Source organism: Tachypleus tridentatus, chromosome 11 (genome assembly GCF_004210375.1).
Source record: "Tachypleus tridentatus isolate NWPU-2018 chromosome 11, ASM421037v1, whole genome shotgun sequence".
Classification (NCBI taxonomy): Eukaryota; Metazoa; Arthropoda; class Merostomata; order Xiphosura; family Limulidae; genus Tachypleus; species Tachypleus tridentatus.
This window is the reverse complement of record NC_134835.1, coordinates 66711641-66731378: the sequence shown is the minus strand read 5'-3', so window position 1 is coordinate 66731378 and position 19738 is coordinate 66711641. Positions and strand designations below refer to the sequence as shown.

Genomic DNA, 19738 nt, shown 5'->3' with positions numbered 1-19738 from the left:
TAAAATCAACCTATCCCCGTGATAAATAGCATTGGAGATATCAAAGGCAAAGATGTTTGTGAATATCTCTCACAAGCAAGAAGAAATACATTTTTAAAGAAGGATGGCATATAGAAGAGTTGCTCAAAACTTCAAATAGAGGACAAGTAGGAGCCCTGAGTACTAAACAAAGGAACCAGATCAACAGAATGACTGATTAAAAAGACTCAGAAGAGGCACATAAGAACTGGACAAAGAAACAGAAATGACCAGAGAAGACACATAAGAGAGTGAAAAACATTCAAGAGGAAATTCAATCAATTCTGGCTCAAAGCATCTACAATCAGAACTGCAGAGTTATGGACTAGGAACAGAGAAAAAGTGAAAACTTGGTGGTGAAAAGAGTCACCAAATAGGTTGATTTGTTGGTTTGGTGTTTTATGGCACAAAGCAACCATACTATCTGCACTAAACATCTGGTAAAAAATTAAAATTAAAGTAAAATTAATAAAATTCATAACAGGAAATTAAGGTGAAACAAGGCAAAGATTAATTTTTAAATTAGAAACAAATACCAATAAATCCAATTTTTACATCTAATCTACAGCTTTAAGAGAAAAACTACAGTAATACAAGTTGTAAAGAACTTTCTGTAGCATAACTGTAATTATCATAACTCACCAGTTCAATAACCACTGTTAGTCACCTGAAATTGGCCTTTCCAGTCCTGCTTTTGAGTTACTTGACGTTATGGCCAATTACAGAAAGTAATACAAGTTTTATAAGACTTCTGGAAAAATTTTAATTATTATAATTCAACAGCATGACTAATGAGTAGTTCAAACAGCAGCATTAGTCACCTGAAGTTGGCCTTTCCAGTCCTGGTTTCATGTTATATGACGTTATAGCCATTTTCTAATTTCAAATCAAACTGGATGTACTTTGACTCTTAAAAGGGAATCACATTAAAAAGAGGTCTAATGTATAAATTAAAAAACTTAAATAGCATTAAAAAGTTTAATGGCCTTTAAAAAAAACCAAAAACATTCCCAAGGTGATAGAGTGCGTGACCATCACCAATAATACTGTCTAATGTTATGGATAAACTTTGGGACAGAAAATGTTTAAAACTGTATCATCATAGAGTCATAACAATGGCAAGATTGTAAAATGTGGCTTATTGTGATCTAAGAGTTACACAGACTACATACTGGTGCATCAGTTCCAGATAAAAGAAAACAATGAGTTAAAAAACTGTGACTCATGAGTAGTCTAGTTAAAACAACTTCCTCTTTCCAATCCTTACGGAAGCAAGATGGCCAAAGTCCAATATAGGGTTTTATTTGGAAAAGTTTGTTTTGATGTTTCTCATTCCAAGTCGACTGCCAACTGGCATGCAGCTGAGCCTTGAATACAGGACCATAGTCCATGCATGGAACAGTCACAGCAGTGATAGTGCCAGAGCAGATGGATTTAGCTGCAGTGTCAGAGAGCTCATTTCCTGCAAATATCTACATGGCCCAGTATCTAGAAAAACTGTATAGAAGTAGGTATTAAAGATAAATGGGCCAGTCAGTCTTAAATATTGGAGAGAACCAAGTGTGATCTAGCATGAAGCAATTCCAAGATCAGTACAGTGAGTCAGTATAAACAGTGAAGTTTGAGTACTGCTTAGTTTCTATGTGATCCAGGGCAAGAGAAATGGCATAAAGTTCAGCAGTAAACACAGAAACTGCAGAAAGGATTCTGCACACAACCACCAAACCACAACAAACCATGGCAGAACCCACATAGTCATCTGATTTCAAACCATCTGTATAAATAGAAATGAAAGGATGGTTCAAAAGATGTTCAGCAAATAACAGACAGTATTTCCAATCGGAAGTGTCTGCTTTACTCTGATGACTTAAAGATAGGTGACATTTGGGAACTGTAAGAAGCCATGGTGGGATGGGCTGACCAGTGGATACAGCAATGTTATCCAAGGACAGGCCCAATTCATCCAACTGCACCTGGATACAAAGGCCAAAAGGAGCAATGGCAGATCATCTGTTCTAAAAAAGTATAGCCCACCAAGGAAGGAAAACACAACCCCAGGTTGGATTCGTTGGTAAGGAATGAAGTTTCAAAGCATATAGTAAAGACAGTTGCAAATAGCAGAGGTGCAAAGAAGGTTAATGAGACTCTGTATATAACCTTTAAACTGCAAAAGTGTGGAAAGCCCTCATGCAGAGCCGAAGTCCTTGATGATGAATTGGCCCAGCATCTTTAAGGCTGAGGTCCTGGCAGAGCCATAGACCAGTGATCCATAGTTGAGTTTCAATCTAATAAGAGTACAATATATCTTTAGCATAGAACATCGATCTGCTCCCCAAATGGTGGAAGAGAGGAAAAACATTCTCCTGCCAGATCCAGTTAAAAACAATCAGAAGAATAGCAAGAGAAGCAGAAAACAGATGATGTGTATTTCAAAGTGAATATCATCAGATCTGACCAATATACTGCCAGACCGATGAAGGGCCAGTTTGAGTTCCACCAGTGTAAAGGGGCAATTATAGTCATAGAGACAATCAGCTTGAAAGGAAAAAGGTGATCTCTCTGCCCAAGTCTTGATGGCTAAGAATGTGATGGAAGAAGCAAAAGAGCTAGATGCCCAGCAAAAACATTCACCTACAGTATCAGCAATGCTCTGGGTATCAGGTATTTCCTGGCCATCACAGCACAAGATTGTGAGGTGGATAGAATTACACTGCCCACTGACCTTTCAAATCTTGTCCCCTATTACTCTGGAAATGGTGGTAGAAGATATGCTGGTTGCGAACTTAATCCAAGATTCCTTCTGGCTTTGACATCTTACCCACCAAGCATGTATACGGGCCTACTGGAAAGTGATGCGGCGTGAAAGTGTGGAATACCTACAAAAATTATAACAGGCCCAATTTTAAGCCTTCCATGCCATGTGGCAGAAAGGATTCCACCACAGACAAGGATATCGTGGAAAAGGTGCTGAGGTTTTAGGAATGCATTCAGCAGCTGCCTGTATAATACAGTCAGTTACTGCTGCCACACCATCATCTATTGATGGCTTACAGACGATGGCAGGATCAAGTTCTGTGATAGCAGTGAAAGAGGTCCAGTTTGCTTGATCCAGCTTCCACAGCAGCATGCAGGTCAGGTGGAATTGACCACAGCCAGTCCCTCTCAAAATTACAGGAAAATGATCACTGCCTCCTGGATTATTGTCAACCCTCCATGAAAAGTGGGAGAATAGTGAAGGGGAGCAAACTGAGAGATCAATAGCAGTAAAGGACTGACTAGATGCATGAAAATAAGTATAAGAACAGCTACTGGAAAGAGAAAGGTTTTGATCAGAGAGCATATGCTCTACAAAGCGACTCCTACCATCAATATCAGCACTTCGCATAGGGGATGTAGTCCATTAAAGTCTCCCAAGATTAAAAAGGAAGACAGCAACTGTTCAATGAGAGCATAAAGGTCTGATTGATCATAGGTTTCTCCAGGTAACAGATAGAGAAAACAAACAGTGATGGTATGACCCAAGGAAACATGGATGGCTACAGCCTCCAAGGGTGTGTCAAGACAGAGTGGGCACATGCTGATCAACCAACAGTGCCACCCCTCCATGCACTCATCCATCACACAGCCTGTCATTTCTGTACAAATAAAACCACCAAAAGGTGACTATATTGGCAGGTTTTAAAAGGTTTACTGTAAGGAAAGACATATGGGATAGTAGGAAACAATCAGTGTTTTGATGTCATTCAGATCATTTACGTGTAGACAAAGTGGATGGAGACCCCTTCTGTTTACAACCACATCCTTTTTCTTTACTCTCTTTATTTGACGGAGGTCTATCAACCTTCATGGATCCTGCCTTGGGTGAATCAGGCAGGTCTTTGATGTTCGAAGAAAATTCTAGTGACTGAGGACGTGAACAAATGATCATTTGGTATCTTGGGGTGGGAGAAGATGTACCTGTGGAAATGCCCATACCTGAAATCAAAGGAGATGGATCTTGGGATTTGCTGGAATGTATGTTAAGGACAGAGATGGATGTTGAAGTCAACTCAACGTTTTTAACCATGGAGGTCAAAAGACTTTTCATTTAGTTTGAGAACAATTGTTTTGGAGGCACAGAGAGATCCGTCTGCACTCCCACTGTAGTAGTGGAACTAAGTGCAGCAGGATACGTCTAGGATGAAATGAAGTGGTGGACAGCAACTTTCGATCCTCAGAATAAGTAACATTTTGAATCATTTTCAAATGCTGCACCTCTTTTCCTTCCAACCATTTAGAGCAAGAACAAAAATAGAACAGGTGAGAGCCATTGCAATTGATGCAATGAAGGTCCATTTCACACTCATAGGCATTGTGGTCCTTGCCACCACAATGAGTATGTGTCAATGAACCATGATGTCTTTGAGTGACCAAACCACTTTCACTGGAAACATCTGAGAGGGTTTGGAATGTATGGCCATACCCTGCAATTAAGATAACCCACCTTGATGGTGGCAGGTGGACATGATGATGTAAATGTCAAAATGAGGACACTAGTCGGCATCATAATTCCATCTTTGCAAGTGGAGATATGCCTCACTGCAGAAACTCCTTGGGTGGTTAAACCAGCGAGAATCTCTGACTCGGGGATGTTCCTTAAACCCCTCTTAACAACAGCTCCTTGTGAAGAATTCAAAGTAGCATGAGGTGTATCCACAATAGGTATATCTCAAATTGCCTTTGAATGCAAAAGGAGTTCAGTGTGTTGAGATATGGATGCTTTCCACCAACATATCACCAGATTGAAGCTTCTTTACTGACTTTGGAGAACCAGCAAGTCCCTCTAGTCCCTTCTGAACGAAAAAGAAAGACATTTGCCCTGAAGGTTTGTCTAAAAGAAAATGTCATATTAGAAAATGAGGTACAACAGGAGTTACAGATGTTGAAGATTGCTGCTCAGAATCTTCAAGACGTGATCATTTACCTATGGACTGTTTTTTCACTATTTTATTTAAGTTTTATTTTGAGGATCCATAATAAAAAAAAAGGAATACTTCAGTGCCCACTGACCCCACTCACCATGAAGCCCTACGAGGGGATGCACTGCAGTGTCAAACAAGGACACTGCAGCAACGCCAGGGTTTCGTGAGCAATATACCCAAACACCAGTATCAGATACAATGTCCACTACACCTGTTGAGAACATCCAATACTAGTACTTGGTTGACCCTAGCCCAAATGGACCAGCCAACTGACCCAAGGAGGTTCACCCCAAGGTGACCTGTCTACAGGAATTCAAGGCCAAAGTGGTGTGTTTGGGTTGGGCCCCTCAACCACCAGGATCCTTTCCTCCCCTACATGAGTCACCACACACAGCAAACATATGTGTGGATGTTTAGATCCCAGAGGAGGTAAACTGAAAGAACAGAACCTTCCCTGTGAGGTCCCCTCACCACGTACAAGAATCCACACCAAGAGATTATGCAGCAGGATGATCTCAGATTCAGTAAAAAAAATGAAGAAAAAGGGTCATGTACCTGTGTACACAAAGCAGTAAAATATAAAAATGGGATCACTTGTCCCTCAACATGAGAGGAAGGACCAGAAGCAAAAGAAACTGCTTAAAACAGCTTGACATGTCATCAAAACATTATTAAAATACCTCCAACTGATATTTAAATTATAAAAAATCACTCATGTTTTGGAATGCCAGGATCTCAGTAGATGTCAAACTCACAAATGTGCAAATTCATAGTCAAGCTGATCCATGAAACAATTTAAATTTTTTTTAAATTTTCTTCTTCACCCTCTTGCAGTCAGCTCGGTATAATATACAAGTTGCTGTGCATTCATTGCTAAGTCTTTTAAAATTTCACATGTAAAGCATATCAAAATTTTTTTAGGATTTATATATATAGTTGAATACTAAAAAATAATAAGTACACTGATATGTAGAATTTCATTAATTTATCACGCTTAGTAACTAAGAATTATTTAGATTTTAAAAAAACAAAAACATTGAGGTCATAGATGTAATAATGAAATTGATACTAATTATTGAAATACAAACTGAGTAAATAATGATAGAGAATATTTCTGTCAGAGAAACAATATCAGAAACCCTGGGTTACATGTCCCAAATCTCATAATTTTATTTAAATTTATAAAGATAATTTTTTCCAAAAATTCTAATTGAAATTAGTAAATACAGTATCTTTCTAAGAAAGAAAACATTCTGAATGTTAACTAAAACCTTAAAATAAGTGTAAAATTTCCATGATTTATAATGAAAACAAGACAGGTCTGAAGCATTTGTAATGCTAAGAAAATAAATAGCATTTGTATACATACAATATGTTCAGAAGAAGTACTGTGTGTGTTTCGTATAGCAAAGCCACATAGGGCTATCTGCTCAGCCCACTGCATTTTAGCGTAGAACTAGCGGTGGGCTCAGAAGAAGTACTGCAGTAGAACATGTGAGTAGCTATGGTGTAATGCTAATTGAAGCACAGACCAATTCAGTACACATTAATATGCATAGGGGTTGGGAATTTCATTCACAGTTTGGTGCATGTACAAAAATCATCTCAACATTGGTGTCAAATAACAGCTTTGAAGATGCACTTCAACAATCAACCACAAGGAAAACTATTATGCAATTCCTACTTTCTGACCACAGAACATTATGAAATTAGAAGATTAAGATATGTAGCTATGTAAAAATATTCTATTTTTACAGTTTTAGTTTGTCTGATCTTTTTAAAGGAGGCAAATTAAAAATGGCCACTATAATACTTATATGTCAGGAATAATAAAACTGTAGGAATGAAATACATATTTTTGGACTATGATAGAGAATTTTCTTGAACCTTTTCTTCAGCACAATCAATTAATTAAATATGGCTTATTGCCTTACATAAATTTAACAAATTCTTTTCCACATTTGTATTTCCATGATAGTACAAAACAACTTAAACAGTTTGCATTTGCAGTATCTGAGAAAATATATCATATATACAAGATTTCAGGTCAACAAAATGTAAAGAGTAACTTGCTTTTCAATTTGTTTTATTGTATCACATTATTACTTTCATTTACATGTAAAAATCTGAAACACATATCAAACCATGTGTGATCACCTTAATAACATTCTTAATGCAAATCAGTCTTCTTTTTTTTAAACAAAATCTTACAAATTAAATCACAAGAACTTCATTGCTTCCTATAGCATTAAGTGTTCTTGAACATATTTTAACTCATAATAGCATTTTAATAAATTCATAAACATGATATAATAATGTGAATTCCAGTACAATTTTAGCAAAATTGTTATTATAATCTTTCAAAGAACCCAAATAAATAAATTTCTCTGGGATGCTTTTTCACAACCTGCTTTATATAATTTCTAAAATTAGTGCCAATTCTGACAAATTTGGTTGTTTTTCATAAATCAAAGTTTAACAAGCAACAACAAAATCAACACTGTTCTACTTGTAAGAACTTCCTTAATTCATAAACCAATGTGAATTTATTAAAGAATAGTGCATAATAGATCTTGCTTGTGATTAAACAATTAAATTACAGATCAAGGCTATGTACATCACATATTATAACTGAGCAGAAAACAACAAAAGAGAGAAATTTTTTTCACACACTCAATAGCACCAGCTGTACGGCCAGATCCCTCAATAGTCTTAGAGCCCCATCTCTGTTCCTCTTCAGTTACGTCATTCTAGAAAACAGAATTTATTGTAGTTTTAACTTTTAGTTACTTTAGGTTCGTCACTCTATAATTAAATTATGCATTAAAGAAGTGACTTTCACCCCTAGTTTATTTGTAACTTATTGTTCTTGCATTCTTAATTTGAACTAAAGTATTATACTATATAACTTACTGAACCAATATGCTATTGTCATTTCATTGTATATCTGTAAACTTTTTTTTTTGCACTATATCTGAAGTTTTACTTTCTACATCTATATGATAGCAATACTATACAAAGTAAGATGTAATATTAGGCATTTATTTTTGGCACCAAATTAATTTCATTTATACAACTGGCATAAAGCAGTTTTATTTAGTAAAGTGTTGTTTCACTTATTTATTTTTAACATTATTTGCTAGTCAGTTCATCATTACACTATTATTTTCAATAGATGTACATTAATTGCAAATTATTATTGGTTATACTTATACAATTAGTTTCCTATTAATCTCAAGTTACTAATAATTCAGTGTTTGCTCTTTACCATTCAACATTTACAAAATTAACATGCTGTTATACAATAGCTAAAAAATTAGTTTCAACTTCTTGCAGGCTTTTCACACTACAATAACACTTAGCTACCTTTGTTGTTGCTGTTATTTTATAGAACACCAACCAGAATTGTTTACTCCCATAAAATGCCATCATGCATATACAATATTTAATAACTGAATTTACAAAACAAAGTATGAGCGACACCTACAATAAAGTCTGGATCTGTCTCCCAATCGTCATCATCTGCATTATTCTTATTATTCACTTTAACATCTCTCCCAACAGTTGCTTTCCACATTGACATTTTGACTAAAAATTACAATAATAATATTTACTGCTAAAACCCTAACAATAACAAAGAAAAGACAAGTTATTGTTACATTTTTAAATTATGTTATACATAGTTGAATATGTAAACATAAATATTCCAACACATTTTTATCAGAAAATAAAAGAACATGGATAGCATTCTTAGATATTTATGTACTGTAAATATAAGATTTTATCTTTAAAGATTTACATGTTACTACATCAAAAAATGAGTTACATGTACATCCATATCTCGTTATCACTCAGAAGCAATGACAGCAACATTCTTGGGAAATAATATACATCAGTGTCAAAATTCAGTGGTTTAAATAATTAAGTCTTAAAATACATTCAAACTTTGGACAAAAAACATTATAAAGTATATATCAAATACATAAATACAAAATTTAATAAACAGTGATTAAATAAATATGCAAATTATGCAACCACAATAATTTTTTGACAAAAATGTGTTGGTATTTTTCAAACACAAAACTAACAAAATTCTCAATAATTCTTACTTAAAACACATAAAAATCAGAAGGAAATTAAATATAATGTAATACCTACAAACAAATCTTTTCTATCCAAGCTTAACAAAACAGCAGACAAAATATCATTAAAAGTATAAAAAGAACCTACTCACAGTTGTAAGAAATGCTATTAATTTATAATGAACCCTTCATAAGTAATTTTTTTATTTGAAGCTAGTTTTCAAATTATTGGTACAATTTTTATTTACAGAAAGGTACAGCTTCAAATAGTGATCACTATAAAGTTCCACACTTTTACACACACACAAATACATTGATTTTGTCAATTAAATGTGTCAAAAAATAGTCAATGAAGTATAACAACCTTAATTTTAGGAGTATCTTTGCAAAATTATAATCAAATTAAGGGTACCAGAGAATAGATAGAGATGGCTTAGGCCAAAATCATTAATGTTGAATCTATCATTAAACCAAAATAAAACTGAAACATTCACCTAAAAGGTAGCAAATTTTCAATGTTCAAAATTAGATATAAGTAACAATTTAAACATTTAAAAGATGCAAACAAAGAGAAGTTTTAGTTGGCAATACCAAAATTTCTGTACTCATAATCACCTTAATATCTATATAATCTTCCCACTGTTGAGTACTGAGGCTAACAAAGTCTTATAAATGGGTACAAATTTACACAACTGAATTTTTGTTTACTGGTAAAACTGTAAAGCAGCAATGTTGAGCCTACAGCTTGAATCAAACTCAAGAATGAAAACTCAGTGTTAATATCGAGTTTGAGTGTTTATCAAGGTAGTATATATCAAATGTAATCATTATAAGCAATGAATAATTATTTAGTTACTGCCATGTACTGATATGCATAAAATCAACCCTACCTGTACTAATATGGTTGAGTGATAACCATTAAATGTGGAATCAAGATCTCCTATTTCTGATGAACTATACTACTAAGTTATATTGCAGTACTTTCTATGTTGGTTGTGAAAATCAATTGCTGTGGGCACTTATTATGATAACAAAGAAAATGATAAGTTTGAACAAACTCAGAAAAAGTATTTGAGATATACCACTGACAGGTTTTGTAATCCTAGAGAATTGTTCCCATGGAAGTCATTGCTCAATGGTGATACAATGTAAAAACTGGCTATAGTTATTATATGTGAAGAATCATCTGTGCATGTTTCTGCCATTGCATCCCATTGATATTTATGATGACATCTGCCTCATCATTCGAAAAGTTCCATAAAGTTGCTAATAACTATAATTTAAGACAGCCAAGAACAGGATAAAATTGAATAGCTTAAAAATATAAAATATTTATATACTAACTTGGCTTAATGGCCTACCAGGTATGATTTATTAAATTAATATTATATTATTGATACTACTACTATCAAAATATATAATGAATCATGCAGTAGCGATAACTGCATTGTGCTGGTCTTGTAAAAATAGTTCACACCCAGTGACACTCACAGTTTCATATTCACGCAGGATTGTACATAGTTTAATCAGCAATAATGCAACAACTAAATAATTAGAAGTTGTCAAAACACTAACATATACTAAAGCCATGCAATATTTGTGTTCACTTAACACCAAGTCTAACAATTATAACATTACTAATGCCATTAGTCACTCTCATGTTGCAGTCTTAGTCAAATTAGTGTCTAATTTCTGAACTAGGGTTGGCCTGTCTTATTTGGTTTTAAAACTTTTACATGGTAATATTCGTATCTGTCAAACTGGGTATAACAAAATCTTGTAAAAACTTTTGTGGATCGAAACCAAACTGTTAAATCTATATATCAAAATATATTACCTTATACTTACGTTAACCAGATACTAACTGTAATTAAAAGAGACCGAGAGAAATAACTTTTCACCCGTACCCTAAAGTTTCTGAAAGAGGTGTATTTCGTTTACTTCCGCTCCGGCTGATCATTAAACTCAAAACCTGAGACAAAAAGCAAAACATGAATATGAGTAAATGGCTCATTCGTCATAAAAAGAAAGAAAGAAAGAAATAGGGGGTTATTTTAACTTCACGTCTTACAAAGTTTAACGTTTTTTCAAATAGTTTTGGAGGATTACGCGGTCATTATTGACCTAAAGCACATGCTATTTTATTTTGAAATTCACTGAAGGACCCTCCTATATTTCTATCAAATATGCAAAACATTTAAAAATAACTGCTTGTTTGTTTTGAATTTCACGCAAAGCTACACGAAGGCTATCTGCGCTAGCCGTTCCTAATTTAGCACTGTAAGATTAGAGGGAAAGAAGCTTGTCATCATCACCCACCGCCAACTCTTGGGTAATATTTTATCAAGGATTGACCACAGCTGAGAGGGCGAACATATTTGGTGTGATGGAGATTCGAACCCACGACCCTCATATTGCGAGTCGAATACCCTAACCGCCTGGCCATGCTGGATTAAAAATAATAAAAATATGTTTGGTGATCTCCAAATGTGTGGATTAACTATAAAGTTAATACTTGTGTCTTCTGCAATATGGAACAATTATTATTCAGAACATCAAAAATTTGAAATTTACCATCTAAACGTTTTGCTGTCTTTTGATGAATAATTATCTCAAAAAGACATCCCCCTCTCTAGGACCTTTTTTAAGTCATTTTTGGCCTGAGGTGGGGAAAAAATTCTGTAATTACTCATATTACTGGAGTATTGGTAAAATTCATATTTATGACGCTATCAACATTGAACTTATATCTACAAGTAAAAGCAGGAAGCTGCTTAACATGATTTGATACACGTTACACATGCTAAAAGCTAAAAATGAAAAAAAAAACGGCTGCCGTGATTTTAAACCTTATCATAATAGTGAATAAGTGTGTTTGTTTTTGAATTTCGCGCAAAGCTACTTGAGAGCTATCTGTGCTAGCCGTCCCTAATTTAGTAGTGTAAGACTAAAGGGAAGGCAGCTAATCATCACCGCCGACCGCCGACTCTTGGGCTACTCTTTTACCAACGAATAGTGGGATTGACCGTACATTATAACACCCCCACGGCTGAAAGGGCAAGCATGTTTAGCGCGACGGGGATGCGAACCCGCGACCCTCAGATTACGAGTCGCACGCCTTAACGCTCTAGGCCATGCCGGGGCCATAGGGAATATGAATAAATTATTGCTTAGATATACTTAGGATTTTTATACAAAATTTTATGTGTCAATAGATTAAACCTCGTCCCCAAGTACCACAGTAGTATATCTGCGGACTTATATTGCTAGAAACCGGTTTTATTTCGGTTTTAGCATTTAAGCATTGTAGTACTAATTTTACTACCCATTATTTAATGAAAGCTTATGAAATCAAAATGCTTATACATTTTTAGTTAACCTAGAAATTGTCTTTATTTTTCGGAAATCACATGACAAAATAAATAGATAAACAGAAACTAACATGTTTCAATACTTTCAACTCCTCCGCTAAGATTGTGGTTACTGTGGTAACTTAAACAACTCGTTGAATATAAGACCATCGTGAACAGTGTGCATTTATGTATGCTGATATTATTTATACAATTTTAGCATTGCTTCAACTTTGTGAGATTTATATTGTGTTTCACAATACAAGGTCCAAAAGTAGTCTAGTTGTTAAAGTATCGGACTAGGGATATGAAGTTCGAAAAGTGATGTTATCAATCAGTTTTTATTACTTTAATTTAAGTATAATATAAGAGTGACAGCTATTCCTGCTGTTCAGTTCAGCTAGTGAATGCTATTAACTAGTTTACAACCCTCTGATTCGGATCTCAAAATTAGGGACGGCTTTCCTTACTCATAAGGTTCTCTGATCTAGTTATTTAACCCATTGTTTCCATGAGAATAAAGAGTTTTATATCAAAATATATTTGAAAATGGTTTTTGGTTCATCTTATATAGCTCTCAAGCTGTTATACAAATTTTCCAGTTTTGCGCCAATTCGGTTTATGAATGTATATATAATTAAATACCTTGCAGGAGGCTAAAAGTTTGTAAGACAGCCGTACACCATATTAAACGAGGTCTCAGATTTCCCAACAGTATGTTATTTTATACGAACAGATAACTCTCTAGCGTTTGAGCTTATGTATTCGACTGCGCATCAAGTTTTTGTTCGATTTTTTTTTCAATTTCACGTTAAGCTACACAAGAGCTATCTGCTTTAGCCAAGCCTATTTAAGAAGCGATAAACTAGAGGAAAAACAGCTAATTAATACCATCCACTGTCAGCTCTTGGGCTACTCTAATCGAATAGAGGATTGATTGTCACATTATAACACCATTACGACAGAATAGGCGAGCATATTTAGTAATGGGGTTTGAACCCACCAGCCTCATATTGTGAGTCGAGTGCTCTAACTGCTGGGTCACTTCAGACTCGTTTTTCCAGAACAATTAAGTTTGTAGATTGAAATTAATCCTGGGTGATCGTTCGATGGCATTTTAGCCACTCTTGGTGCCTCCTTAGTAAGTTGAGTATGCTATATATATAAAAATATTCCTTAGGTCCCCGCGTGTTTGTCTTCCAAATCTGGTTTTACTAACTCTAGGTGATTGGACATACATACAAAGCCATAAAGGTGACATTCTTAAAAATTCTCAGACAGATTTAAACATGTGTATAATTTACATATGTGGATATATTGTGGATATATTCTATCTAAGATTGAAGTTAAGTTCTTAATAAATAGAATTTTTCTTTCATAGTAGTGTATGTGGTAACGCTATTGTTAGTTTCTTAGCCACATCAAGTTTTAAGACTTAAGGAGTGGAGAATTCGTTCAACATTTCACTGATATTACTAATAATGAAATTATTGTTAATTTCATTCCATTTATAGAAATTGTTTAAACTAGTTATTTATTCATGCCACAAACACTTTCTGGTGGGCTCGGCATGGCCAAGCGTGTTAAGGCTTGCGATTCGTAATCTGAGAGTCGCGGGTTCGCATCCCCGTCGTGCAAACATGCTTGCCCTTTCAGCCGTGGAGCGTTATAATGTGACGATCAGTTGGCGGTGGGTGGTGATGACTAGCTGCATCCCTCTAGTCTTGCACTACTAAATTAGGGACGGCTAACACAGATAGCCCTAGTGTAGCTTTGTGCGAAATTAAAAAAAAAAAAAAACACTTTCTGGCAATCATCCTGTCCCTGAGGCTCAGTAATACGTCTGAGGACTTACAACGCAAAAATGTGGGTTTGAAAGTCAACGGTAGACTTAGCACGCGTAGTACAATTCGTAGCTCTACGTTTAACAACAAACAACCAGACGATAACTTTTACTAATTATTCTTAAAATTATATTAGAACTAAACCGGATTTGTGTTCATATTTAACTGTAGACTTTCAATGTGGGTGTTTGCAGTTTAAATACTTGATTTACTCATTAATGTGATTTTGTGACTGAAAAAAATATACGATTTATAATTGTGCGGCAAGTTTTGATTGTATACTCATCCCAAGACCTAGTCGTAAATATAATATGTTATTATTTAACTGTTAATGAATATAATATGTTATTATTTAATTGTTAATTAATATAATATGTTATTATTTAACTGTCAATGATATTATAACCCGTTTATCGTATCTGAAGTTAAGGTAGTCAACTCAGGTCGCGAACTAATAGCTTTCTCTAACGAAATATCAGTGTAGAGAGTTTGCTTATACTTAAATATAAAGCTACACGCAGCCGTGGGGCGTTATATGTGATGATCAATCCCACTGCGCGTAAGTAACAAAGTAGCCCAAGAATTGGCGATAGGTAGTGTTGACTAGCTGCCTTCCCTTTCGTCTATCACTGCTAAATTAGGGACGGCTAGTGCAGATAACCATCATGTAGATTCGCGCGAAATTCAAACCAACCAAACCGAAGTTCCACAATGGGTTGTTTGTACTCTGCTCATAGTGGGTGTCGAAATCCGATTTTTAGCGATATATTTGTGTGATTTGTTTTCATAAATAATGAGTCCTTAATTTCACAGATGTTTTGTTATTAGTTGATATATTTGACAGTATTGGTGTAATCACTTTTCATTAATCAGTGATGTTGAGAAAACCCACTTGTAGAGAAAAATATACATGTAAAAACGGCTCGTTTGGGTTGAGAAAATATTTTGCGTAGAGGAGCAAACAACGTTTCGACCTTCTTCGGTCATCGTCAGGTTCACAAAGAAAGGAAGAGGTAACTGACTAAGAAACCAAATAAACACAGCCATAAAACTATGCTCACCAGATAAATTAACGATGAATTAGATAAAATAAAACAATACTTCATCAACATTAATAAGTTTCCTCCACAAACCGCAGACAACATTATACGTACACACCTAGACAGAAAGTAAAATCAACCAACAAAAGTAAATATATCTCACGAATCAAAAAATCACGAAACTGTGTGTTGCTGCATACCATATATTCCCGACATAAGCAGAAAAATAACCAACATTTGGCAAAAACTAGTAACAAAATATGACATTCTAGTTAATACCAAATTTATTCAAAAACCAGGCACAAAATTGAGGTCTATACTATGTAAAAACTACACTGACAGACACCACACCAACATTATTTATAAAATACAATGTGATAACTGCCACGACATTTATATTGGAGAAACAAGTAGAAAAAAGGAAACCAGATTCAAAGAACATAAAAAGTCACTTTACGTTTTCGAACACTGCAAGTCAAATAAACACAACATAACCAAAGAAAACACTCATATACTAAATAAAGAAACAAACATAAACAAACGCAAAGTTAAAGAAGCCTTACTTATACAACAACTCAAGCCCAAAATAAACCAATATAAAGGAACAACTATATTAAAAATAATATAATAACTAATAATAAGAAGAAAATAAATAATATAAAATTATATGTTCAAACATTTAAGCACGCCCTCTACATTCCGACACTTCACTTTACACAACCCCTTTCAAACATGTGGTCAGCTTCCAGTCAGTGACCTCTTTCTTTCTTTGTGAACCTGACGATGACCGAAGAATGTCGAAACGTTGTTCGCTCCTCTACCTAAAATATTTTCTCAACCCAAATGAGCTGTTTTTACATGTATATTTTACACTTTTCATTAACGTTTTTCTCTCATATCTTCGATTCTTCCCCTGAACACAACAGATAGCTCGATGTGGCTTTGCTATAAGAAAAACACACACACTTTATTCTTTCGTTATAATTAAGTCAGTATGTTTACAAAGTTATAAGTATATACGCACAATTTTGTTGTATATAAGTTACCTCTTTGACTCATTTCTATATTAAAAACAGGATAACTTTGTAGGACGCAAAGATTGCTGTTAGTTCTCAAATTTTAAATGTAGACCAATAATGAAAAATATTGGCTTTCCATTACATAAGATAAAAAAGATGACTTTTAAAATTCCAAGTAGAATCAGTTCCATACCGATAGCACTGCACAACAAAGTTTTTGCTTCTTGAACACTGTTGTGTGTTCCTTATAGATTTTTGGCTGCTGATCAAGAAAATCACATCCAAATTTGCCCATCACGTACCGTTTCATCGAAATCTTCAGTTTCACCAGGACATTGCTACAATGGAAAAACGATATCAGGGCAACTGGAATCCATCAATGCTTGCTGACCACTGTTGGACACTGCAAAGTGATTTACCGGACATTGAATACAAACGAAAATTAGGAACAAAACACTTTTAATTATGTTGAACTTAATAGCGTATTAGAAACATAAACGCAATTAAATACGTTATTGCCGGTAAACAGTTAACTGTCTATTTCTCAGAGTTCCTACGTTACGAAGCAAAACCAAAACGATATTTGTGCATACCCACCAGGTACCTGTCACAATCAGCAAAAACTTTTCAAAAAATTGTTGTGCAGTGTAGTTAGATATATCGGTTAATATATAATAATAATCATCACAAGCAAATACTTGAAAATTTGCAATCATTTATGTTATGATGTATTATCGTAGACAAAATGTCATTTAAGATAACTTGTTTGTTTGTTTGTGAATTTCGCGAAAAGCTACTTGAGAACTATCTGCGCTAGCTGTCCCTAATTTAGCAGTGTAAGACTAGAGAGAAGACAGCTAGCCATCACCACTCTTCGCCAACTCTTGGGCTACTATTTTACCAACGAATAGAGGAATTGACCGTCATATTATTGCGCCCCCGCCGTTGAAAAGGCGAGCATGTTTGATGTGACGGAGATTTGAACCCGCGATTCTCAGATTACCAGTCGAACGCCTTAACCCACCTGGCCATGCCGGGCCATTTAAGATAACTTATTTATAGACAAATCTCCACACGTGATCTGAACAGAGATGAAACTCTACGTGAATAGAAAATAAATAAAATTTTTGTGGGCGGAACACAGTTAACACTCTGAGTTAGTTGGAGACAAAATTTATGTACATCCAGAACTCATGACGTCAACTTAGATAGGCTTGCATTCTTTTATTTTTTGCACAGCGACCTCTATACTGCTTACAGCAAAGAAACATAACTTATATATAATCCATAAACCCAAATTCAACACACATTACTAGGTTCTATATCATGATTCAATGTTTTCAACAAGGCAAACATGTTACATAATAAATAGCACATTTTTATTTCACCCTTTGGTGGAAACTTCAGTAACTAATTTTGTGTTATTGCTGTTGTAAATTACAATTAATCTAAGATTTTCGCAGAAAGAACTACAGTTATTTATACTTATTTAAATTATACAAATTTGGATGTGATATTGCAATATGTTATGAATAACAATTTTTCAAATAACAGAAATACTTGCATGTTATATTACTGTCGTTTATGAAAGCCTGGTTCTACGTTACTATACCAGAATGATAACTTTACGTAAATAATAAAAATATACCCATAGTATATCGAAATCAAATTTGGATTTTATATGTCAAGGGTAACTTCGTAAGCAAGCAATAAAAAAAGCATCCATGTTAATATACTTCATTTTTGTAAACTCATGTGTTTGGATGTTCATGTGTTACATGTCAACAGAATAAGAAACTCTTTTATTAGTGTCCAGAGTCCTGTGTATATTGGCATAAATAAAGTGACCTTCGTACACATGTCGAGAGTTTGCAATGGTATTAATACTCTAGCATCTCTAATCATATATCTTGAGCAGTTAAAATACAACTATTCTTCCCAATGTCTTCTTATGGCAAAATGTTTCTTCACATCAAACCAATTTTTAATTATCTGTAAGTTCACGTGGTACGACGACTATGGGAATGAAGCAGCTCAAATATAGTCTTTCTAATGGTTATAAATATAATTGGAGTCGGCCTCAGAAAAATCAATTAGCAAATTATAAATTAAAGCATGTCAGAGGCTGACGTGAAAAATGATTTCTAAATTTTTATTGACTGCTCTTTAACCCCATAAAATTAAAAAATATAAAAATATAGATTTAAGATATCATGACCAATGAATAATTTATAGATATATTACTTAATGTTTCATAGATTTGTAGGGGTGGTAAAAAAAATCCAGTAGAGAAGACGGCTCAACAACAAATATCCAAATTATCACACTATGGTGTGGTTGTTTTCAAATATTTTCATATACAATTAAAGCTTAAAACTTATACAATATTAAAAGTTGGTTTATTATCTATGGTCTGATGTCAAGTTCGTTATTATACCATGATAACTTAGTAATTTAATTAAATTTTGAACGTAACTAGCTAATTCGTCGCGACAAACGCAGTTTGACCTGCCACATTACTGAGGGTTAATTAAGTACGTACCTACCTAACATGCAGTTAGTCACGTATACATATTCCCATTCTTTTAAAGAACGTTCAAGTCACCAGTTTCCCATATTTCTTGCTTATCAACTGAATGTATGAACTCGAAACTATCTTGTCAAATATTTATAATTATGTGAAAAGCGAATCTGAAATACCAGAGGAGGCATTTACTCAAAACTCCGAAGATGGGACACGTGATAACAGATGCTATTCTCAACATATGATACACTATAAACCAGTACTTGAACTAACTGCAAACCCTGCACCTGCCACGGACTGGTAAAATACATAATAGATAAAATAAATATTAGAACACTAAGTTATTTAAGAAGTAATCTTAACAGACAAAGTATGAAATTATCAATATTTAAAATTAATTGGTAACCATCACATGGCAGTTAATGCTGGACGTCATATGTTGCTCGACATAGATGTGTAATATTTGTAGTTTGAGTCAATTTAAAATTATAATTATTCTGAACTAATGCTTGTTATTAATTTTGTGTTCATGTAATACAGAAAGCAATCACAGTGTTCACACAGAATTTGGATGTACTGTTAAATAAAATATTTTTCACTTCCAACAATAAAAATACGGTAAAATATTGATAAGAAAGCCCTGTTTTATAAGACTTTTCTTTGGCTACTGTGATGTGAGTAAGTAGTGACAACATGGTTTCATTTCACACTATTTGTTTTGTGTCCATATGTTTTGATTACTTAATACCGATATACTATGTTTGAATTTCATTGATTCACCTCAATGTGTCATTTAATTAAACTATTAGTCGAATAAAGTTTGACGAAAAATATATTTTTTATTCAGAAAATGTTTTCTTTAATTTTGAATGCTTACTTTAAAATAACATAACGATTGGA

General features: G+C 34.2%; 1 protein-coding gene across 3 annotated transcripts in view; it reads right to left on the bottom strand.

Annotated features, from left to right (window-relative positions):
* Positions 1–11052, bottom strand: part of LOC143232357 (uncharacterized) — a 39175-nt gene extending 28123 nt beyond the window's left edge. Inside the window, exons 1-3 of one of the 3 annotated variants that reach the window (XM_076467682.1) lie at positions 10910–11052; positions 8467–8567; positions 7653–7729 (exon numbers count right to left, since the gene is read on the bottom strand). In XM_076467682.1, the coding sequence (XP_076323797.1) occupies positions 7653–7729; positions 8467–8562 (173 nt within the window). In that variant the 5' untranslated portion in view covers positions 8563–8567; positions 10910–11052. Of the gene's footprint in view, positions 1–7652; positions 7730–8466; positions 8568–10898 lie in introns of all 3 variants that reach the window. The other 2 variants (XM_076467681.1, XM_076467683.1) reach the window with 2 other exon arrangements.
* Positions 11053–19738: the final 8686 nt, after the last annotated feature.